The 24,761-nt window shown below is 33.3% G+C and overlaps 1 protein-coding gene across 2 annotated transcripts in view; it reads right to left on the bottom strand.

The window, feature by feature from the left end:
• Positions 1 to 1,930: 1,930 nt before the first annotated feature.
• Map9 (microtubule associated protein 9) overlaps positions 1,931 to 24,761 on the bottom strand; it is a 33,471-nt gene continuing 10,640 nt past the window's right edge. For both annotated transcript variants that reach the window (XM_046459127.2, XM_058583891.1), the window contains exons 6-14: positions 20,226 to 20,319; positions 18,058 to 18,290; positions 15,850 to 15,920; positions 14,140 to 14,296; positions 13,240 to 13,329; positions 11,599 to 11,760; positions 11,326 to 11,471; positions 10,566 to 10,698; positions 1,931 to 5,582 (exon numbers count right to left, since the gene is read on the bottom strand). In XM_046459127.2, coding sequence (XP_046315083.1) covers positions 5,460 to 5,582; positions 10,566 to 10,698; positions 11,326 to 11,471; positions 11,599 to 11,760; positions 13,240 to 13,329; positions 14,140 to 14,296; positions 15,850 to 15,920; positions 18,058 to 18,290; positions 20,226 to 20,319 — 1,209 coding nt within the window. In that variant the 3' untranslated portion in view covers positions 1,931 to 5,459. The remainder of the gene's footprint in view (positions 5,583 to 10,565; positions 10,699 to 11,325; positions 11,472 to 11,598; positions 11,761 to 13,239; positions 13,330 to 14,139; positions 14,297 to 15,849; positions 15,921 to 18,057; positions 18,291 to 20,225; positions 20,320 to 24,761) is intronic.

The following is a 24,761-nucleotide window of genomic DNA, read 5'->3' as shown; positions in this document are numbered from 1 at the left end:
GCTTGCTGGTTTTTTTTTTTGTTGTTGTTGTTATTATTGTTATTTAATATAGTCATAGGAAAGATACAAAGAAAGGAGGAAAATAGTTCTCTTGATAGGGTTCAATTTGTTTCATTGTGTATATCAGAATATATGTGAACTTATTTTAATGCAATGATGCACACACACACAGAGCATGTATTCTTTTTAAAATTTAGTTAGAACTAAAAAAAATATGTATCACCTAGAATTTCAAACTATTTGTAAGGGTTGTCATAGTTTGTAATGCTATTTTAATACTTATAAAATTTTGTAATTTTATCAGAGTCCTTGTTTATACATATTATATGCATTCATTACAAATAACTCCCGTACTAGTTAATATTCTATTTTTAGCTTGCTATTCTACCAGCCAAGAACATTTATCCAAAGCCCATAGATAAAGTAGAAATGCTAAGATGTTTGAAATATGGTTTCTGTTTTCACTAAGTCCTCATTTAAGCTGAGAAAATACACTTACAAAGATGAGGCCTTCAATAATGGTTATTCAGGGCAAGGAAATAGTATAGGGAAGAGAGTGAATAAGTTACTCTGGGATGTGTGGGATTAGTAGGAGTTACTGAAAACTTTCATAAAAGGGATTATAATCACCATGAGGTTACTTATTTTTCAAAGTAACATGACTATGTATACAAAATATTAACTGTATATGAATCAACCTCTGGATTATGATTGATATCATCATACCTATGGAAAAATCAATAGATTTTATTATTGTACTTGGTTACTGCAAGTTTCCCAAGAATCAGGATGTGATTTGTTTTGGTTTTCATTTTTTTTTTTATTTTCAGGGATGGGGTACCAGGGATTGAACCCAGAGGCAATTTATTACTGAGCCACATCCTCAGCCCATTTTTAAATTTTTATTTTTATTTTATGTTTTTATTTAGAGACAGGATCTTGCTAAATTGCTTACAGAGTTAGCAAAGGACTTTATGAAATGACCCAGGACATTATTTTTATCTTGCACGTTCACTGCACCAAGACTGATCCTGTACATAAAACCTCTTGAGTGACTATCCCACAACTTTGCTACATAACCTGCTGAGTTACATTCTACAGCTAAATAATATGTTTAAATAACTCCTTAAATGTTATGAATTCTTATTTAATTTCACAGATTTAAAGAAGTTCACTATTTTTAGTTAGGATATTGGCTATAATTGTATTGTTATATTATATCATTTCCTATAGTAAATACTTGTGAGGAAACAAATTACTCAAGAATAGGTTAAATAAATTAAAATTGCAGCCCAAAAAATGATTAAAAAGTGATATTAGCATGGAAATATGTACATGACATATTATTAAATGGAGAAACCTGATTATTAAATATGTAATTTGATCTTATTTTTATCTCAAAGATGAAAGGTATTTGTATGTTTGAATATATGGATGTATATTCATTGTTTTTGCTTTAGATAGTTTACACACACACACACACACACGGATACATGTAGCACAGAAGAGACAGAAGGAGAACAAGACAGAGGGAGAAACAGAAATAGAGAAATAGTAATAGATACACTCTCTTCTTTCATTCTCATATTAATTCGGAAAATACACTAGAAAATAAGAACTAGAAGAGCAAAAGAAGTTAGTTAAGAATAATTATTTGGGGGAGATAGGAGCAAGGGTGACTTCGATTATTTGCATTTTCTAATTATTTAGTAATTATGTTATCTTTGTAATTTGTGTAGTTTAAACCTCTTTTATATCTAAATTTTAAGTTAGAACAGTTTAATATACAAATTTTCAGTCATTTCTAATGAAGGGTATATTAACACAATATATTTTTATCTTTAGCCCACAAATAAAACTCACAGTACACTTCCTAACATTGGAAATGAAATTTTGGTACACAGCGAATAAATATCACTCAACAAAATAATTTCTGAATGACTGACTTTAATAAATTATTACATGAAAATGTTCCACCAAAAAGCATACATTAAACATCTCCCCCAATAATCCCTAAAAACATCCTAAATTCAACACCAAGAATTTTGTCTATTGAAATCAACATTATACAGTTACACATAACATACATATTCCAAAATAACAGGAATATAGGGCATTTTAAAATAAAAAAACTTAAAAGCCTTCCAATTAAGCATTTAGACATCATTTTAATATTCTATCAGTTTAGCTAGGATTAAAAAAATTGATAATTGTTTTGTGTAAAATGGAAGCATGTGGGTTTAAATGTCTTTTAATATAACACTACTAAAATCAAAGTAAGGGTTAAATTAGGGATATATATTTCCTGTACTAGTTTATTTTGGGCAGTGATTTTAAATAACATACACTTTCTCTTATTTTATGAAATCCCTTTTCTCTAGTATTTTAGCCCATGACTCAGGATTTAAGAAACTTTATTATTTTTACACATTTTCAATAACAGTGTCAGTACCTAAATAGCTTATTTGAAGGATGGTTCTACAGAAGGCATATACAATTTATAGACACCTAATTACCATTATGTACAACTTGGGCAATAGTGAAAAATATTGGTTTTATTTCAAGTTAAAACAATAAATGGACTCACATTTTCAAAGTGTGTGATGTAAATATAAATTACTGATAAATCATTATTCTATGAATAGCTCATTATCTTTCATTAAGAAACTTTTAAGCTCTTTCTGATCTAAAATTGCATTATTATTTATGTTACCATTTTCTTGGTCATTATGAAACTTAAATTCAATGTAAAGGTTTATTTAATATATTTAAACTTATTCACAAATGATTTCTGAGAACTTATTATTTTCAATAATATAACAACAATATTCATAAAATATATATAAAATAATAATGTTCAAAAATTTCCTATTTTTTTAAAAATCAACATTCTTCAAGTGATCAATTTATTTATTTACTTACTTTGGGGGTTCTGGGGATTGAACCCAGGGACACTTACCCAATGAGTTACATCCCAGCCCTTTTTATGTTTTATTTAGAGACAGGGTCTCACTAAGTTGCTTAGGGCCTTGCTAAGTTACTGAGACTGGCTTTGAATTCCCTGGCTTTCAACTCCTGTCTCAGCCTTCAGAGTGGCTGGGATTACAGGCATGGGCCAATTCACCGGGCTGATCAATGCAATGACATAGGCTGATCATTTAATATGAAATCATATGAAATCCTGTAGAATCTTTGTGTCTTTAATTTCAATTAAATATTCCTTTATATATTAATGAAAACTTAATAAGTAAATATTCATAAGATTTAATATTTTCTAAGGAAATATGGAAAGAATTATACCATTAAATAAAGTTATATTCAAGGGAATATTATCAGGGTTGATTGTTCCCTTTAGATCTTAGAAAGTAAATAATAGTTTAGTACTACATTTTTACTTAATTCTCCAAACTCAGCATTATTTCTGCTATGCAAGAGGTGATTTCATTCATCTAGTTGATTTCAGTACTAGTTGCTGTAAACAGAAAATAACATATTATTATAGTAAAACAAAAATCTCTAGACATATTTGAGGGAAATGATTTGCTGGGAATATACAAACATCTCAATTTCTCATTTCATCCTACCTCAGATGTTATTTCCCTAGATGTTGCAAATCTTTTTAGCTCTGAATGTCTAGTTCAATACCAGAAACACTTAACAATCTATTCTGGTAGGAATTAAGTTTGGTACTAAGGGGGCCACATGGCTGAATGAGAAGTCCTAAATCCCATGCTGATAATACATACTACTGGTTATTACTTCAATTTCATGAAGTATTCTAGTTCTAGTAGTATAAAAAGTCTTCTAGTTTATCTATGAAATTGTTTACTTACATATGATCCTTCAAAGTGATCCTTGACATCTCATCCTGTACAAACGCTACAGCAAGTTTAGTGCTCAGTGTATGAAACCCCCTGCAATTCCTTTTGAAATCTCAAAGTCTGCATTACATAACCTGCTGAGTTTTCTAACACTCTAATATTAGACAAAAAAGGTTTAAGTAACTCCTTAAATCTTATGAATTCCTACTTCATCTTATAGATTTAATTATGTCCATCATCTTAATAGCTAGCAGTTCTTTCTTCAGGGAAAGACAATCTCTGGATAACAATCCAAGATTTTAAGCTCTGAAAATTAAAAATGCGTTGATGAATATGGAGGTTTTGATAGATCCTACAATTTCTGAGGTAACATGGGCATGTGAAAAACAGTACGAGGGCTCTGCAGCCCATAAGTACGTCTGCATACTAAGATACTTAATCAGTGTGGTCTGGACTCAAGTCTTATGTAAGATGTATGGCAAGTTATTGGTTTTTCAAAGTCTTAGCATTTTTATCTGCAAAAATGAAGCTAATAATATCTACTCTGAATAAGTGTTCTGAAGATGAGATATAACATTTGTAAAGATCCAGCAGAGATAATATAAGTTCTCTATAAATAGTAACTATTTATTTTCATTCATTGTCTCTGCACTGAATTATTGATTAAAGCAGCATTTCAACTCTGAGACCAGGTCAAGTATGAGACTAGTTAATACAAGGATGTGCAGAGAACAAAGAAATGAATAAAAGTTCTTTGGATATTTTTTACAAAGTTACTTTCTCATTTAGCTGTTTTCTAAATACAGACTTTATATCTGGATTAGTGAAAAGGACAAGTGTCACCTTCATAACTTTTATGGCTTTATTGTAGAAAATTATATGATAATGACTTTGAACTCCTGTGGAATTTCCATAACTAATGTGTAAGTATATCACTACCATGAAATTGCTGTCTTTTGGTATCTGTGAACTAGTAAATAAAGTGAGATAGAATTTAGAGAGAAAGCTTTCATTATAAAGTGCCTATGATTGTCATTTAAGCCCGGAGTAAAGTACGCACATATTAAATAGTAGGTAAAATTCTTAAATAAATAAAATGCCTCACCGATTACAGTTTTATTGAACTATGGCCTCAATTGACCAAAATTCTAACTTGCACAGTGTACAGGCAACTGCTTTTAACTAAACATCAGTTTTAGAAGAAATAATATATGCACACTCCCCACCATACATTCATTAAAAAACCTGAATCCAAATGCATGATCATCGACGAATCCAATTATTTCTATGATTAGAGTACCTAGATGGTTTCCTTGTTTTTATTGGGCTTAACATATTTAAATTGCGTGCAGAGGTTAATGAAAGTGATCAAGGAGCATTCCACTTTCAGAATTATCAGGACATATAAAGCTTTATGCATTTTCATAGTAAGAGCAACCTGATTATTAGCTTTTCATTTGAGGCAGTTTATCTACAGTTCAAAAATGCTTTTACTGATTAAAGTCCAAAGTATCTTTTTCATTTTAACAGAAAGGCCTGCCATTTAATTAAAATAGATTTTTCCAACTATAAGTAATTGAATGAATGTTCTAAACCCGTGACTAAAATTGGCAAGTTGGTAAATAAGAACAAGGATTGTCAAAAGACTTTCGAGAACACAGTTCTACTGGGAGGGCTCCATGGAGGAAGTGCCTCGTGGTCAAGAAATGAATGGCGTTTCTTTTGCTTTCGTTCAATTCTTTCCTGTCTTTCTTTCTTTTCCTAAAGAGAAAAACAGAAAACTATGTATTCAGACACATATTTGAACATTATTTTAAATCAGGTTGCTTGCTGAAGAACAAAATAATCCATTTTAAGATTCTTCTCTATTATTTCCTGGCTTAACTGGTTATAAAGGAACAGAAGCTAGGGAATATTGCTACTGTATCTGTATACTATCAAAAGGTGTTTATGTCACTCCATCTTTGTAAATATTAAACATGATGATATTAAAATTTCTGCAAAATAGGAAAAACACACCTATAATTCAATTGCTGAAAAACAGTAATTGTTAGAAGTTGGTGATTACTTTCTGAGAACAGATGCTCAGAAGTAAATTTACTGGATGCAAAACTTGCATGTGCCAGCATAGCAAGAGACCCTCCATATTTTTTACCAATAAATGAAAGTTCAACTTTCATATTTGTTTATCATTGAACTTAAGTATATATTCAAACATTTCTTTAGTGGTTGAGTGAATTTTCTGTCTGATTATTTGGCCCATCTACCTGTATGGGCACTGGGGCCTTTCATTTTTAGTACTTTGTGTATTTTCAAATAAATATTATCTTTACATCAAATATTTTATCAATATTTTTGCAGGCCATGTCAGTGTCACCTTTGTTAGCCCTTAACTTTACAAAAAAAAGGGCATCAATAAATAATGCAACCATAGAAAATAATTTAAAGGGTAATGTCTTCAAAACTCAAACACAATTAAAGAAAAGGAAATATGACCAATATTTCTGAAATTCTCTGAATCTGGCCCCCATCATATCTTTCTCTCTCCCTTATTCCACTGAATTCATCATTACTCTGAATTTGATGCTGAATATATCACATTCTAACATATGCCAGGTTGTGAGGTGACATATGGGTCTATTATTCTATTGGCACAATGCTGCCTCGAGATTTCTGTTTATTCAATCAATTGTGAACATAGATAGCTCTTACTGTGGGTCAAGTATAAAATGATTATAAAATCCAAACACACAGATATGGATCCCGATAAGCTTCAAAATGTACAGATAATGAACAAGTAAATACACAACACATAATTCCAAATTGTAAGAATTTCTATGAAATATAAAAATAAGTATTATGATAAAGAATAGAAGAGAGCACTTACTTTGAAAAGAAAGGGGATTTAGGGAAAGTCACTTTAAAGTGAGACCAAACTTGGTTAGATAAAGGAGAGGGGAGCCAAAGAAAATAAAAAAGGGAGATGAACAACAACATCCTATGGAGCCTTGCAGGCCATGTCAGTGTTTCGAACTTAGGTTAAAAAAAAAAAATGCAACAAGTGACCTGGAGAGGGAAGGCTGGAGCTGGAGGTAGGAGAAAGAAGAGGAAACAGCCCTGCAGCAGGCTGAGAGTTTTGGAAAATGGGGACAGGAAAGCAAACGTTAGATTGGCTAGAAGCACTGGAAAACCTGTGACTTTCCAAGCATGATCTTGGTTTAGTGATGGAGACAGAGACAAGACTGGAATGGATGAGGCTGAAAAGGGTTAGTAGCATTGTGGAAGTGGTGCAAAACTTTCTAACAGTTTAGATATGAAGAGAAGCAGAAAATGGAGGACCAGAGCTGGGCTGAAATGCCAAGCTGAGAGCTGATTTTTTATTTAAGATTACATATCCTGCCACATAATGGGAATATTTCAGAGGGTAGAAAGAATGTTGCTTCACAAAGGAGTGGAAGGGTAAGTTTGTATTTTATTGCTTGACTGAGGAAGAGTTCAGTTTCATATTATTTTGGAAATGTAATCTTTCACATTTTTACCTTTTTATTATACCAGATGAATTATAGAACCATGTTATTTCACTGCACATACTATCTTCAATGAAATAGCTGAGTTTCTGGGGATTAGTATGAAAACTGAACATTTATCTCCCTATATCTAATGTTAATAACCTTGGTCTTTTCACTCATTATCTCTCCACTTCTTTACTTCTCTGCTAACACTACAAAGTTTGGTGGTTTCCTCCTACTGATGATTTCCTCGTATTCCTCAAAGAGAAGCAAGATCAGAGAAACCCTTGGAAAACCCTGCCTCTGCAGATCTATAGCTTGGGAAGAGAGACATTGTGATAAGTTATCAATGCATCTTTTATCAGTACATACATGGGTAGATAAATGTCTCAAGAACAATTAGGTGATGCAAAATCCATGCACATACTATTATTCACACATAGCAAAAGATATGAAGAGAGGTATGAATGAGGTAGTCCTTTTCAGTCTTTAACATCCATGTCTTGGCATCATGTCATAGAATGTTTGCATGCTTGCTAAATCTATTAAAGCAAAGAGGAAACTTCCTTTCAGAATCTTGAGAAAGAAAAAGATGGAGTCCGAACATCCTTAGCCATTTTAGTACTTTAGAGAGAGGTAGATCATCCTCCTAGGTGGGGGTAAAGCAGTGACCAGTCTGTGTTCACAGAAATGACTGAATGAGCCCTTTTTTTTTGGGGGGGGGGGTGTCTATTCCATTTAACATGAAATGGTGGGGAGAAAAACTTGAGAAAAGTTTGATCTTAATTAGTAGGGTGCTGAAAAGCTGAGACAGGATATAGGCAATTATTTTTTTTTAAATATCAATGAATAGGATGAAAAGGAGCAAGTGACTAAATACTACAGTCAAACATCAAAAATAGTGTTGACTAATCATCACTTAATCATTGTACATTTTCTAGGAAATACAGAGATAAAACTAAAAACCGAAACTTTTACATTTACTTACTGTGCTACTAGCAGTTAGCATACATCTTCTTAATATAAAAAGACTTTTAAACATCTTTGAGAACAATGCACAAGAATTTAACCTAAGGAAGCCATCATGAAACACTGCCTTCCTCATTCAGATATCAAATCAATTTCAATCACTTTATTATTACTTCTCTGCATGGAATTATCATAAAGTGGAACAAAAGTCAACACATAATGATAAATTCTGTTGGCTCCTTAAAAATGTGATCACATTGTATTACTTCAGGGAGAGCCGATAATTTTATAACAACATGACAAGGTTAAGTGTTTCTATCGGAGTGCAGTTTTGTTCCATTCTCTTAAGTCTTCATTTGGGTACTTACAGGAGAGTACTAAAGTTTTCTTTATATCAGTCTTGCATATTTCTTAAGTTTATTCCTAAGTGTCTTTTATCCTATCATCAAAAGCTAACTTTGATCCATGTCTCTGTAACTACTGTTGATTTTAAAAGTTTACATGAAAAAATAAACAAGAATAGTCAGAAATACTGTGAGAGAAGAACCAAATATTTGAGCTTATTCCAGACAAATATTTAGACATATGAAGCTTATTAGTAAGATACATATATGGAACAGAAACTCAAGAAACAGACCCCTAAATATGGGAATTGATCATATAATAGATAGCAACTCTAATCAGTGGCAAAAATTGGGGTACTCTGTAAAAGATTAGTTGGAATAAATAAAGTTGGGATCATATTTCCCATCATGCATCAGAATAAAGTCTAGGTAGAACAAATGTTAGGACATTAAGATATTAAAGTCATCAGATGAAAATATGGGAGAATTTTGATTAACCTCAAATTACGGAAAACATGTTTTCAACTATGCTTAAAATCCAGAAGTCAAAGGAAAAAAAATTGATAAATCTGAGACCTAAATATAAACTTAAATTCTTTGTGGCTTAAAAATACTATAAGGAAAGTTGGGAAGCCAACAATAGAGTGGGAAAAATATTTGCATTTTATATCAGAAATGATTAGCTAATTTCCCTAATACATATAAAAGCTTCTACAAATCAATAAGAAAAAGACCAAAAATCCAACAGAAATATGACTGTCCATGAAGTGATGGTTTACAGAAGAAAAATATAAAAGTGACCCTTCTATAAATGAAAACATGTTCAAGTTTAATGAGAGAAATACAAATAAAAAAGACCCATGGTGACATTTCTCAACTAGCAGATGAGAATTTGAAAAGCGTATAATAGCCAGGTATGGTGGCACACCCTTATAATCCCAGTGGCTTGGGAAGCTGAGGAAGGAGGATTCCAGAGTTCAAAGCCAGCCTCAGCTACTTAATAAGGCCCAGTCTCTACATAAAATACAAAAAAAGGGCTGTTGGATGTGGCTCAGTGGTCAAATGCCCCTGGACTCACTCCCTAGTACACCCCCTGCACCCCAGTAGCAAAAACCCCTAAACAAACAAAAAGAGTATCATTGAAATTCTACTAGATAGAATGTGGAGAATTTTAAATTTTTTACTGACAAATCAGGTGAATGTGTAACTGTTCGTAAAAATGTGTTTCCTTCATTCAGTAAGTACTATCCATGGGAATACATTGTCTATTAAAATCATTATCTATTAAAATTGATTAATAAAATAATCTTTTGCATTTTAAAATAAAAAAAACTGTATTTAGTCTGATATCAACAAAAAGCAACTTTCATAACAGAAAGTAAGTTGAAACCAACTATATTAAAATCCAGCTAGATACTATTCCTTCTAAACCTCAAACTTACTGTCTTTCATTTAAAAACAAATAAGACTTTCTTCTTGACATTATCAGAAATAAAAATAAATAAACAAAAAGAATAAAAAATGGAATAACTTCCTCACCCATTAGTGTTATTATGTGTCATAATCAATTTTAACCTAAAATAACCTGAAAGTACTTGGTATGTTAGATGCACTTATAATATTGGTGTCAGATGCAAGAACTACAGCAAGGAAGAATGGAGGTGACTAGTAAAAGGCTGAATGTGGGAATGCAGTGATGGAGGAAAGTGTAACTGGAGTTTCAGCCTGGGAGCTTGAGGGAGCAGTCAAAGCATTAACAGAAATGATAAATAGAAGAAGATATGATATGTACAGAAGGAGAGAATGGAGTCAACAAGGCAGTTCCAGGAGAAACAGTCAATAGGTGTGGGGTACAGGGATTTAGGAAGAGAAAAGGCACAAAAGGGCATTTAAAAAACACCAGTGGTTTAGCAAATACCTACCAGCCATTTTTCATATTCATTGATAGCTTGTTTATCTTTATCTTTTTTCTCAGCTCTTTTCAGTTCTTCCTTCCTTTTCTCATTTATTTTCTCTTTTTCCTTTTGCTTGAAAAAAGCTTCCTTTTTTTCATTCCTATGTAGGATGATATAAGACACCGGAAGTTAAAGGAGAATAGATAATAAAGATTCCCTAAAACAGCCCTGGCAAAGAATGAGATTGAGAGGCATTAGTACATACCAAGAGCTCCGGTTTAGATGGGTGGTGTCCCCCAAAAGCTCAGGTGTGAGATAATGCAAACAAGTTTAGAGGTGAAATGATGGGTTGGGGAGCCTTAATTTAATCAGAGAATTAACCCCTGTGACAGGGATTAACTGTTAGTAACTGTAGGCAGATAGGGTGTGGCTAGAGGAGGTGGGTCATTGTGGGTGTGCCTCTGGGGTTTTCTATTTTGTCCCTGGTGAGGAGAGCTCTTTTTTTCTTGGTGTTTCTTGGCGGCCACTTCCTGCTTCTTCTACCACACTCTTCTCCCATGGTGTTCTGCCTCACCTTGGGCTTCAAAGAAGGGAGTCGGACATCTACGGACTAAGACCCTGAAACCATGAGACCCAAAATAAACTTTTCCTCCATTAATTGTTCTTGTCAGGTCTTTTTGGTCACTGAAGCAAAAAAAGCTCACTAAAATATCAAGTAAATAAATTTTAGAAAAGCCTCAACTGTTATTAAATCTATCAGAAGATTTTTTTTTTAATTTTGGATTACCATTTTTCAACAGCAGTTAAATTATCTTTCTTTTTCTCAGCAACAGTTTCCTCTTCTTTCTGTTTCTTTGCTCTTTCATATTCTTTCTCCTTTTTAGTTTTCTCTTTAAGATATTCCATTTTTTTCTCTTTCCATTTTTCAAAAGCCTGAAAAAAGATCAGAATGAATTTCTTACTGTGAATATTATAAAATAAGCAAAAATATGGTGAAGCGTTGATTTTGGTTTCATATATTTAAAAATAACTAAGTAAGATGTTTAAAGCTTGTGAATACCTGTAGGGCTTCTCCTTTCCTCACAGCATTTTCTTCCTCAGTTTTCTTCTTGTTTTTCTCCTCAAGCCTCTTTTTGGCAGCTATTTTCTTGGCCTCCTTTTCTTTCATGGCCTTCCAGGCCTCAAATGATGCTAATGCTTCTTCTCTCTTGGCAGCTTTTTTCTATTTTGGAAAAAATAATAGGTATACAGGTAATGTAGGAGTAGACACACAAATTTTAACGTATATTTATATACAAATATATGTATATTTCACTTTAATTCCCAGAATCATCACATAAAGATATTAAGTTCCAAAGCAGATAATTTATTTAGAATGGTTTAGACAATTTATTTCAAAAAATATCCAAGCCAGGAGTGGTGGCACACACCTATAATCCCAGTTAACCTGGGAGGTTGAGGTGAGAGAACTGAAGATATAAGACCAGCCTCAGCAACTTAATGAGACCCTGTCTCAAAATTAAAAAAAATAAAAATAAAAAAAAAAAGGACTGAAAACATCCTTTTTCTAAAAACATTTCTCAGATACTGACTTAATATTAGTCAGAAGCAGGAAAATTATTATTTCTGGAAATGCACAAAATAAGTGCTATCAAAATAAACTCTAATAGGTTAAGGGGTATTATAAAAATTATATTATATTTTTTCAGTCAAAAAATTCTGGAAAATTATAGGCTTATACAATAAGGGTAAGGTAAATAGGCCAAGTCATATAGTAAGAACAGATTTTTGGTTTGAATGATATCAAGGCATAAAGTTGTTACCCCACTAACATTCTAAATGTTGAAAATATGTCAGACTGGAAAATATGCATGTGATGTACATCAAGGATATTATCACATAATATCCAATAATTGACTTAGAATATTATCATTAAATGACATAAAACCTTATCATGGAGGAAACTCAACTGAGAAGTAAAGTACTGTGCAGCTACAGTGTGAAGGGCTACAGCACTGCCCACAGCCGTGTAATGCTACCAGTGTGGGGACAGGTACACAGCATAGCGACAGAGGTCTGCTCATACAGACGGATTTGTCATAGTGCTGTTCAATTTGAAAACGTCTCTCTCAATCAGTTTTAGTACTGAGCAGACAATGAAGGGGTTTTTCAGAGTTTTTACTTTAGAAGACAGGAAAGAGCTGACCATTGTGGCCTATTAGGCAAGAGTGAGAGGAAGAGATTGAAAGTTCAGGAGGGACTGGAACAAGAGTCCAGTTTGGGTCCATGGGATGGAACGTGGTATAGAACTCAGGTATAGTCTTGAAGACACACCTAAAACTCAAGAGCGAAAAGAGGAAAACTAAAGATAGATGTCTGAAGACCCTTTGTATTCTTGGCTAACTGATGTCAATTTTTAAGAGTGAATTAGATGGTTACAAACAGAAGTTCAAAATTAGTTATGCCATATCTATCCTATGCATAATAAATAAAATAAAAATGTGTCTGTATATAAAAAGTTCTATTTATGACCAACTAAAATTATATAAAGTACCAGAGAAATAAAATCAGAAATCAAGTCTTTTATATACAACTTATTTCAACATTTAAAAAACATTTGATTTAGAAATGTTAAACATTCACAGATACTTTACTGACATAACAGTCCAGAACATTTTCAACTTCTTTATTTCACAAATACCTGTTCATTTTGGATTCTTAAGTTTTCACTTTCAATCCTTTTTATTCTGTGCATTTCATGAAGATATACATTTTTCTTTTCCAACCACTCCTGTTAGAATAAAGAAAAGGTTCTATGCTATTCAAAGTATACCAAATGAATTAGAAATCTTAACTATATTCAAAATACTTGACAAAGCTTTAAAAAGCAAAACATAAAGTTCATAAATTTTAAACTGGTATCATTTTTCTTTTTCCTAATAAAACTTGAGGATATTCAAGAAAATTACTACTAATAATATTGTCTTCAAATATTTAATATAGTGGCCAAATATATCAAAATTTTTCCCCAAAATTACTTGTACCATTTCATAAAGTATACTCTTCTATATAACAAAAAAAAAGTGACTCTTACTGAAACTGAAAAAAATTGAGAAAATCTTTTTTCTGTGTAAATTAACAATGTTTCTGAAGAGAAAACTTTAGGAACTACTTTTGTTCATAAACAATATAAAATTTTAGGATGAGAAAGGATAAAACATATATCTTATAATATTTTGGCTTTTGTTATATTTCTATAAATTATTATGGTTTCTCCTCTTAGAATCATCTTAAAAAAAAAAAAAAAAAAGCACAGAAGCTAATAATTGAGTAAACTAGCTTTGGTTTGCTTAAGTATTTTAAAGGAAACTTTCCTCCGCCCCAAATTAAGTATCAAACCATACTTTTTTGGGGCTGGGAGTGCAGCTCAGTGGTAGAGGGCATGATAAGCATTTGTGAGGCCCTGTGTTCAACCTCAAGCACACAAAACAAATAAAAAATTATAAGACCGAAACAAGAACAACACCACCACCACCAAAGCATCAAAATTTCTGGTAAAGTCTTTTCATTCTTTGATATGGAAATTATTAATTCTTTTTACCTGATAAACAGCTGCCCTTATGTGATCTGCTTTGTCAGGTTCTAAACTCTGCTTTTGGTCCAAGACTTTCAAAGTCCCCAGATAGTGAGAAGAGGTAGTTGCTGATGGACTTCTCCTTATAGAACTGGATTTCTTTAAAAACTCAGAGGTCATTAATCTGAAAAATTTCAAATGAACCAAGATAAAGTATTTCAATTGCAATTGATAGAAGAGAGATCTATTAGAATACATGCATCTATATTTCAAAACTATTGTAATTTATTTAATACGTTATAATTACTTTCATAATGATATAGCTAAAAAGTAGTTTCTTTCTTAGTGTACGAAGAGTGCTATTCAATCTAACTTAAACTTTATAACTTTAAGTGATATCATTTTAAGCTGTACTTTTTAGGTGTTTACAATTAAAACCTTTCAAAAAAATACGGGGTGGGGGTGCTGGGCATGTGGCTCAAGCAGTAGCGCGCTCGCCTGGCATGCACGGGTCGCTGGGTTCGATCCTCAGCACCACATAAAAATAAAATGCTGTGTCCACCGAAACTAAAAAATAAGTATTAAAAAAATTCTCTCTCTCTTTCTCACTCTCTCTCTTAAAAAACAAAAAACACAAACAAACAAACAAAAAAACACGGGGGCTAGGGCTGTGGCTCAGTGGTAGAGCTCTTGCCTTGCCCTTGTGAGGCACTGGGTTGGATCCTCAGCACCACATAAAAATAAATAAATAAAATAAAGATATTGTGTCCATCTACAACTAAAAGATTTTAAAAAATGGGTCATATCTCAAGTTATACAGAGAAAATAATATTAACAAAGTGGGTTTTAAGCACTTTTTAACATTTTCTTATAATACTTTCTGTTACATAAACCATTCTAAATATAAAGTTAGAAAATATAGTACCCTCTGTCAGGGGTTAGGAGACAACCTGGGCAACCTGTGGCTTGATAGATAAAGCTGAATGCACCACAGATCTGTTCCTGCATTTATGTATGGGCAAGTCCTGCTTTCCTGCTACGGGGCAGAACTGAGCAGTTAACAACAGGGACTGAACTGCCTACAGTGTCTAAAAAAAGTACGTACTAGCCATGTACCTAAGTTGGCTGGCCCTGCTCTACTTGACTAATTATAATCATAATCTGAATAAAAGATGCAGAAGGTTTTGATTAGCACAGAGAAGTTAGCAATAGTCATCAGCAGCAATACATATGAACCTGTATCAATTCTTGTCACTGTAGTCCATAAAACCCAGTTAGTCCATAAAACCCAGAGACTTTAGGTACAATTTTTTATGTGTTAGACAAAGATACTGATAGAGAAGAATAATGCTGGACTTCAGCTTTACTATCACTTTATATCTAATATCTCAGCAAAAACAGAAGAAGCTCTATTCTAAGAGCCATGCAATGACATTAAGGAAGAAGAAAAATGTCCTTTGAGGGAAGATACTGGAGAATGAATGTATTATGTATATTCCAGGCTTTCAAACAATCAGGAATAGATGTAAACATTTTATTATTTTTATTATTTGCTATAAAAGAATATAATCCACTGTAGGGATTAATAATGAAGTATCTATTCCAGTCATCTGAGAGGTGAAAAAAATTAAGAGAAAATCCACAATGCCAAATCAAATTTACCTTATAAAATTTAAATTTAAATGAGTCTTGCTGGAATGAAAACCCAAGAATGAGGTATGTTGATGACTTAATTACCTGCCACCTGCACTGGATGCTCTGTTGTTTGTGGACTTTTTATTCTTCATATTTTTATCTTCGATCACCTTCTGTTAAATAGAAGATTTAATCATTTTAATAATCCATAGATGGATTATTCACCAGAACAATCACAGTTAGGATTAGAGATGAAACTGTTAGTAAAGCAATATTTTTTATGCATCTAGCATGTGTCAAGCACAGAAGGTATTGGGTACAAAGCTGTGAATGAAAGGCCTTCAGGGATACTAACTTTCAGAGAAGAGTGACTGGCCATAATCATAAACAAATGTGACTCACGAAGGAGGTGAAAGTGGGACAACTACACAGTGACTAGAAAGGGGCTGAGAGGCTGCTGTAAGGCTGATCAGAAACTGATGAGGAAAGGGCTCACGTGATGATCTGTGGGATGAAAGGAGAAGTGCTTAGAGCCCCAGAGTGATTTTTGAAAAACACAAGAAGTCAGTGGTACTGAAGCCTGGGGAATGGTGGGGGGAGTGGAGGAACACGTGGTCAGAGAAGACTCACGTGAAATCATTAGGTGGTGGTGAGGAGTTTGGGTTTAATTCTCATGATGAGGATCCAACAAAGATACTTTAACAAGGGGGTGATTAGACTCAAACCTAAGAAAGTTCACTTAGTAGAGACTGAGAATAAAGCCAAGAGTCTAGCCAAAAAAAATGTTATAATCTTACTTGTTACTTATTCTAATAAGCATGTAAGTTGCTTATTCTAATTTATAATTGCTTCTATTAGGCATTTCAAGGGCTCCACCTATAAGATGTACACTATTTAATTTTTTTTTTTTTTAGTTTTTGATACTAGGGATTCAACCCAGAGGTATTTTACCACTGGGTCACATCCATTGCCCTTTTTATTTTGAGATAGGTTCTTACTAAGTTGCTTAAGACCTTGCTAAATCACTGAGGCTGGCCTCAAACTTGCAGTTCTCTAGACTCAGCCTCTCTAGTAGCTGAGTTTACAAGTATACCCCCATTGCACCTGGCTAAGACTATCTCTTTTGGTTTTTGGTATGAGGGATTGAACCCAGGGGTGCTTAACCACCAAGCCATGTCTCCAGCTCTTTTTTTTTTTTTTTTTTTAATATTTTATTAGAGAGAGGGAGATAGGATCTCACTGAGTTGCTCAGGAACTCACTAAATTGCTGAGGCTGGGTTTGAACTAGTAATCCTCCTGCCTCAGCCTACTGAGTCACTGGGATTATACAAGTATGCCACTGTGCCCAGCTAAGACTATCCTTTCTTTTAAGAAAAAAAAAATTTTCTATTTACACAGATGGGTAGGTGGGTGCTAGCAGTAAAATAAGAACATGGATATGAATACATTTCTAACTCGCAGTAGTTTTTTTCTAGGGAAGGCAGCTAAGGATAATATACTTGGAACGTGACTTAAGATCCTTTCCCATACATTTAATTTTTAAAAACCCTATATATTATGAAAGTCCTGTTCAGTCACTAGTGTTCTGCCAGAACTACTTTCCTCCCCTGGTAACGTAAGCATTGCTGCTAGCAAACTGCAGTAATAAGAGATAAACACTAAACTCAGGAGAAATAAAGAGTAAAAATGCTATACTATTCATTTTAAAAGTAGTACTTTGGTACAATTAATTGTAGGAACAAGTAATTCTGTGTGCCATAAATCTGTTTCTCAAGATTTTAATAATAATGTTCCTCATGATAACTTTAATAATAATGTTCCTCATAATTCTGTGTGCCATAAATCTGTTTCTCAAGATTTTAATAATAATGTTCCTCATGATAATCTATTAAGCATTTCTTGATTTTCAGGAAAATAGTTAAAATGTTTTCAAATGATATTTATAAAAGCTTTCACTATCTCAAAAATCTCAAAAATTGTTCCAGACAGCTACATTTTTTATAATGGGAAGACTTATAGAAACATATACAGTTATAGGTATTTCTGAGATACTATAAAGTACATTAGGAGCATACCACTGGTGATTTTTAACGGAACACTGGGTTTCATTATACTAACTGAAAATCTTTCTTGAAGATAAAGTTCTACTGAATTAAGTGGGAAGCATTTGACAACATCATGTTGCTATCAAAAGATGAGTTTCCCACAAGTAATACAGAAGTATAGAACACAACACAGAAGACACAACACTTTCAAGCCCTTTTTCAAGTTTCAAGCTGTAGTACAAAAGAGATAAGTTTGTAGAAATACCTTTGCAGATTCTGTTGCGTTGGTATGAGACTGAAATAGCAAGGGATCCATTGTCGAGTCACCATCTGTCACCAGTTCAGCCTTTTCCTTTTCTTCTTCAAGGCTGTCAGCAGGCACTTGAATTTCCTGGGGTTTCTCAAGTTCAGCAGTGACACAGTTTATCATATCTGAATTTTCTTCATTTTCATTTAATTTCAAGGAATTATGGTTTTCAGGAAATTCTCCATTCTGATCTATTTTGAGAAGGAATAACAGCACTAAAACCTTCTCCTCAATTAAAAGTAGATAAGCAGATGCTATACATTCCTTTAAATGAAGATTGTATATAACCTCTTTTTTCCTTTTTTTTATTTTTTAATTTTGTGGTGCAGGGGATTGAACTCAGGCCTGAAGCATGCTAGGCAGGTGCTCTACCATTGAGCCACATCCCCAGTCCTATGTACTCTTTTTTCTTGCAACATAAAATATGAAAAAAATGATCATAATGATATTTTCCCCCAAAGTGTTCTACGAAAGAAAAATGGCTACTCTTCATCTAATGAAACACTTAACAAAACTAAATACTCTGCATAAACAGCATAGTCATAATTATAATGGAATCACTACCCCAAAACAACACACATCAAAAGAACTAGTTGATATATAAACCAAGTAACTGAGATGGCAACATCTGTTCAGTTCTAAAGCCTGTGTGCTCTTGGCTGGAACAACAAACTGTGAAAACAGGAGGCACATATCTGCATGCCACTGCAGTTACTAGCATCACAGATGAGCTGTATACATGCAGAGAGAACCAAGAGTGAATGTAATTTTATGCAGCGAATAAAGCCAGTCCAGTTAGGTTCAGGCCCACCAGGATGCGGTGCTGCAGTGCGCCGTCCCATACCCAAGGGCACCAAAGGCAGATCTATTTCTTATCCCCTCAGTACTCCCAGGGACAGGTTCAGGGGGATGTCAGGAGGGGACTTGGTTGTTCTTTTATAGAATTGTGTCTTTTATTCAGATTCTACCACATTTCAGGGTGCTTGACAGAAAGAAATCAGTGTTCTCTGTAGGGATCAATAACTTTCATTTCTACCAGGCCCAAACTGTATTTTCATCATTAGAAGTCTTAATTCTAGGGCTTTCATTATGGCCTTTTTTCCCCTTTGAACTTATTTAGAGGTAAATGGGTTTTAAAATCCCATTATAATTACAGTCATATATTCACATGAAAAGCGCATATGATTCAATTCATTACTAGGTTCTTTGGAGAAACAAACAAGAACTTTGGAGCCAAAGATTCCACCTCTGGCTCCAGCACTGACCTTGGCTATGTTTCCCAATGTCTGCACCTCAGTTTCTCTCCTCTGTAAAATGACAAAAATTATACTACATAGTAAGCACCTAATAAATGTTAGTTATGCCTCCCAGTCCTAGAAACAGCTGTGACTTTTAGCTCTCATTAAGCCCTAAGAAAACAAACCACATTCACAACTTACACCTCACATTTACTACGTGCTTACTATGGTACTGTTCAAGGTTTTACATGTATTATTATTATTATTACTTACACTTCACAACCACCCTATAAGGTAGATATTATTATTATCCACATTTTAAAAAAACATTATACAAAGTCAGAGAGGCTTGTTACTTTGCTCATGTAGAAGTGCTAGATTCAAACCAAGGTTAAACCTCGGAAGTCCACCTAGCCATTATGTATACTATATAGATCATTGCAGCAATGTGCATAGTATAATAATTCACTTTAAGTGATCGTTCCATTTGTGCCTAGAAGTAGCCAGTGCCAGTGGCTAAATTGTACTCTATCATTTAATTTTCACAATAGTCTTTTTTTAAATATCTTTAATTAATTATTATTATTTTTTAAATGTGGTGCTGAGGCTTGAACCCAGCACCTCACCTGTGCTAGAGGGGCGCTCTACCACTGAGCCACAACCCCAGCCCCACAATAGTCTTTTGAGACAGGCAAGATTTGGGGAAACTGAGGCAGAGTGATTACTTCTGCACTTAAAGTCATACAGTCAACTATGCAGTCAGGATTGAAAAACCAGGGAAACACAAATATATATTTTCCCTGTAACCGTGAAAAGTATTATTTTTCTTACAGTGTCCTAAACAACACAGAGTTCATAAATAATACACATTAGTTAGAATGTAATTACCTTCTATAGATGCTTTTCCCTCAGGTGCCAGTGAAAAAGAATTTCCAAGACTTTCTTTAAGAGCTGATGATGATAAACTTGATAACAATGGATCCTGTTTAATAAAAAATGCATTTAACGAGTATTTATGGACATCATAGCATTATTAAAACCATCCTATAACTTTGGAATCTGAATTATTAGAAGTTTGCTGCTGAAACCTCAAAAAGCATTAAGCCTTCATAGTGGGACATGGAGCGGGAGCATGGGAGGAATAGACGAACTCTAGGTAGGGCAGAGGGGTTGGAGGGGGAGAGGGCATGAGGTTATTAATGATGGTAGAATGTGATGATCATTACTATCCAAAGTACATGTATGAAGACACAAATTGGTGTGAATATACTATGTGTACAACCAGAGATATGAAAAATTGTGCTCTACATATGTAATAAGAATTGTCATATATAAATTTAAAAATTACATAAAAAATCATAAGCCACTAGAGGTAAAAATGCTTCCCTTGGTGTTTGGGTCAGTAAAAGGGGTCACTAAAAGAGTCATTCTAGCTCTGTATCAAAATGTTATGTCTAAATTTATTTTTAGCAATTTTTAAAACTCCTGCTCTTCTAAAATCAAATCTATTATGTATTTTTAAGGTAAAGATTTGATCCTGATGTCTCTTTCTCCAATTTTCTTTTTCAAGGACAGTATCAAGACAGAAGAAAAATCTTTAGTTTCTTCTTCTTCATTTTTGTTTTTGGGGGGGGTTACTTGAGATTGAACCCATGGGCCTCAACCACTGAGCCTTTTTGCTGTTGTTGTTTAGGCCCTTGCTAAGTTGCTGAGGCTGGCTTTGAACTCATGATCCTCCTGTCTCAGTCTCCCAGGCTGCTAGGATTACAGATGTGTGCCATCGTGCCTGATAAATTTTAGTTTCAAACAATTATTACTAGTAGTCCAAATGAAAGCAACCTATAAAACCAAGTAGACAGCTACTTCCAAATATTACAGGTGAAAAATGTACATAAATTTCAAGCACATGAACTTTACTCAAAATCTGAAAAGAAATCATTGTATTGTGTCCAAAAAACCCCAATTCTCTACAGAATAAACTAGCCTAAAGGTGATGATATTATAATGTAAGAATTTTATTTTTGTTGCATAAATAGCAATATTCTTTCCTTCAATATTTTATGAACACATAGGAAATTATATATCAAAAGCAATGAGAAGGAAACATTTGGGAAAATGTCAGAAGGGCTGAGTCACTGGAGTCTACCTTGAAAGACAAAGTTACACTTGAAGAGATTTGCACATTTGTAGCTTTAGGATTTATGGTATATCTCAAGCTGTAGAGTTCAAGTGGTAGAAGGCTACAGACTTAGTAGACTGGCTTGAGAGCCCAGAAGAGTCAATACATTTGAGGAAGAAGTAGCCTTGGAATATGCAGAATTCTTCTAAAACCTTTGGCTCATCTGTACATGGCATAAAGAAGACCTCAGAAGATCTTACGAAACCACAGAGGCTAGAAACTGGAAGAACTGAGCAGGAATTCCTACTGATATCTACTGCAAGGGAGCAAGAAGTGAAAACTTGTATCTAGACACAAAATCTACTTACCAGAATATATGCTCACAGGCACACAACGCACTCTAGAATCTCTACAACACATCATTCATAATATCCTGTATTTTATTAAAAGTCACTAAGCAGATGAAGAAACAAAGACAACAACATAGACTCATGAAGGCAAAAAAAGAAAAGAAAAAAAGACAAAGAAAAAAACAGTAGTAAAAAGAAACCAATCTTGAGATAACCTGGTTGTTGAAATTATCAAAGACTTTAAAGTAGTTATTATAAGATTGTTCAAGCACTTTAAGGAAAATGTATGCATGACACTGAACAGATGGGGATCACAGAGATGTAGAAAATACAAAAATACCAATGAAAACTCTAGAGTTAAACTCTGTAATAACTGAAATAAAAATTAACTGGAGAGACTTAATAGCAGATCAGAGATGGAAGAATAGATCAGTGAACCTGGAGAAATGTAAACAAGTGGAAAAAAAGATTAAAGAAACAGAAAAAAGATTAAAGACACATACAACTTCTGAGATCAGGGAGATTCATCAAAAAATTTCAACGTATGCATATACAATTGTAGCCCCAAAAGGAAAGAAAAGGAAAATAATGTAGCAAAATTTTAAAAAGAAGGAAAAACAAAACAAAAAACAACTTCCCATCATGGCAGGTATTAGCTTGTAGGTCCTAAAAGCTCAACTAACTCCACACAGAAAATATAAAGAAACCAGACTTACGTGCTTATTTATAATCAAACTGTTGTAATTAAAAAAAAAAAAAAAGATAAATCTTGAAAGAAAATAATACTGAAAACAGGTAGAAAATAATACTGAAAACAGGTAGAAACTCCTATATTTTGTATAGGAGTATAATAAAATGAGTGACTGCTGATTTCTCAACAGATACAGGAAGGGCCAGGAACAATAGAAACTGCTAAAGAGGTAGGGGTCAAAGAAAGGAACTATCAGTCAAAATGTTCAACTAATTCATCCTTCAAAAATAAAGATAAAATAAGCACTTTCAAGGTAGGCACAGGCTGAGAAAACCTATCACTGACCAATCTGCCCTTCAAGAAAAAAAAAAAAACAAAACATTAAATGGAAATAACATGAAGTGATAATCTGGATATATAGGAAGGAAGAAGAGCCTCAGAATCACTATATAAAAGAAAATTATAAATATTCATTCTTTTCTTCTTTTAATTCTTTGAAAATCTAAGACACAAAGTTTAAAAGCCTCATTAGTGAAAATTATAACATGACATTGTGGGAATTGTGTCATGTAGACGTAGTATCCATGCCAAAAGCAGCACAATGGACGAGGCACTACAAGGAACTGAACTGTTGCGAGGCTTCTGTATGGAATGTGAAATACAGAATCAACTCCATAGTGCAAACAGGGACAGTTTAAAGTTCAACAGAGCTGACCATATGCTCCTGTGATCCCAGTGACTCAGGAACTGAAGTTCAAGACCAGCCCCAGCAATTTAGTGAGGCCCTGTCGAAAATACAAAAGGGCCAGGAATATATCATGGTGGGTTCAATTCCCAGTATAATAAATAAATATATAAATAAATAAATGGAAAATAAAAACACAAATAAATGGCAGAAGGGAGTAACAGACGAATAATATAACAAAGCAAAGAGAAAAAAAAACAGTAATAAACTGGTCTTAAATCCAACTGCATCAGTGTTTATGGTAAATGGAGAAAACACTCATAAATTGACACAACATCAGAATTAAAATGCATAGATTCTCAGATTTGATTTAAAAAAAAATGTGACTCAAACTGTTATTATAAGACATTCACTTAAAGTAATCAGTAAGGATAGAGAAGATCTGAGTGATACTACCAACCACCTTAACCAAACTGAAATTCTAAAACATTATATCCTATACCTGAAAAACAAGTGTACTTTGCTAATACAAATGGAACTTAACACAGGATACACTTAGGCTGGGCCATTACCAACTCTTAACAATCTGAAATCATATAAGATATATTCTTTGGACCACAGTAAATCTAGAGAAGACCCAAATATTTGGGAAAAATGATGATTCATCACAAAATAACCAATAGGTTAAAGAAAATCATGATGGAAAGAAAGGACATTGAAAAAGTAAGATGTTCAGCAGTATAGAAAAAAAAATGTATAGCTTTCAGTGGTTTTCAACAGAGGACTCAAGACTTAAAAATCAAGGAGAAAACTTTCAAACTTAAACAAATCAGCCTGTGCTTAAACAAATTAAACAAATTGAAGAAAATAAAGAGAAGAAATAAAAATTGACAATTAGCCCAACTGAAAACAAACTATAGAGAAAATTAACAAAGCCAAAATTGGTTCTTTGAAAAGTTTCATAAAGCTAAACAATGCCTACCAACATTGAAAAAGAAAGATAAAAATCATAAATTAAATATGTCAGAAATAAAAGATGAAATGATATGATGACCCCTGATCCTAAAAATGATAGGGGACTACTATCAAGAAAAAGCATGTTTATAGATTTGACATGTCAGGTGAAATAGACAAATTTATTTTTTAAAAAATTATCAAACTGATGAAAAATCTCAATACCAATATATCTATAAAAAATAAAATTTAATGCAAAGAAATTTCTATGCCCAGATCATTTAACTGGTGAATCTTTTTCCTCAAGGATTCTTACCAAATTTAGAAAATAAAGGGTGAATATTTATTGCCTAACTCATCTGACACACAAGTCTGATAATAACCTTATAAGAAAAAAATATATAGATCAACAGACTTCATAAATATTTATGTAAAAACCTTAATAAAATGTTAACAAATTAAATCCCATAATAAAATACTGTGCATTGATCAACAGAGTTGATTCTAGGATGCTAGGTCATTTTAAAAAATGATCCTCAATCATTCCCACGCAAACACACAGAGAAAAGGTAGGAAGTAAGGATGTAGTGAGGAAGCCTGTACAGCTCACCCTTGGAATATCTGA

This window comes from Marmota monax, unplaced genomic scaffold (assembly GCF_021218885.2).
Source record: "Marmota monax isolate L192 unplaced genomic scaffold, Marmota_monax_Labrador192_F-V1.1 WCK01_AAM20220418_F8-fsc00002, whole genome shotgun sequence".
In the NCBI taxonomy this organism is placed as follows: Eukaryota; Metazoa; Chordata; class Mammalia; order Rodentia; family Sciuridae; genus Marmota; species Marmota monax.
Note: the sequence above shows the minus strand (reverse complement) of the source record. Positions and strands in the feature narration are given on the sequence as shown.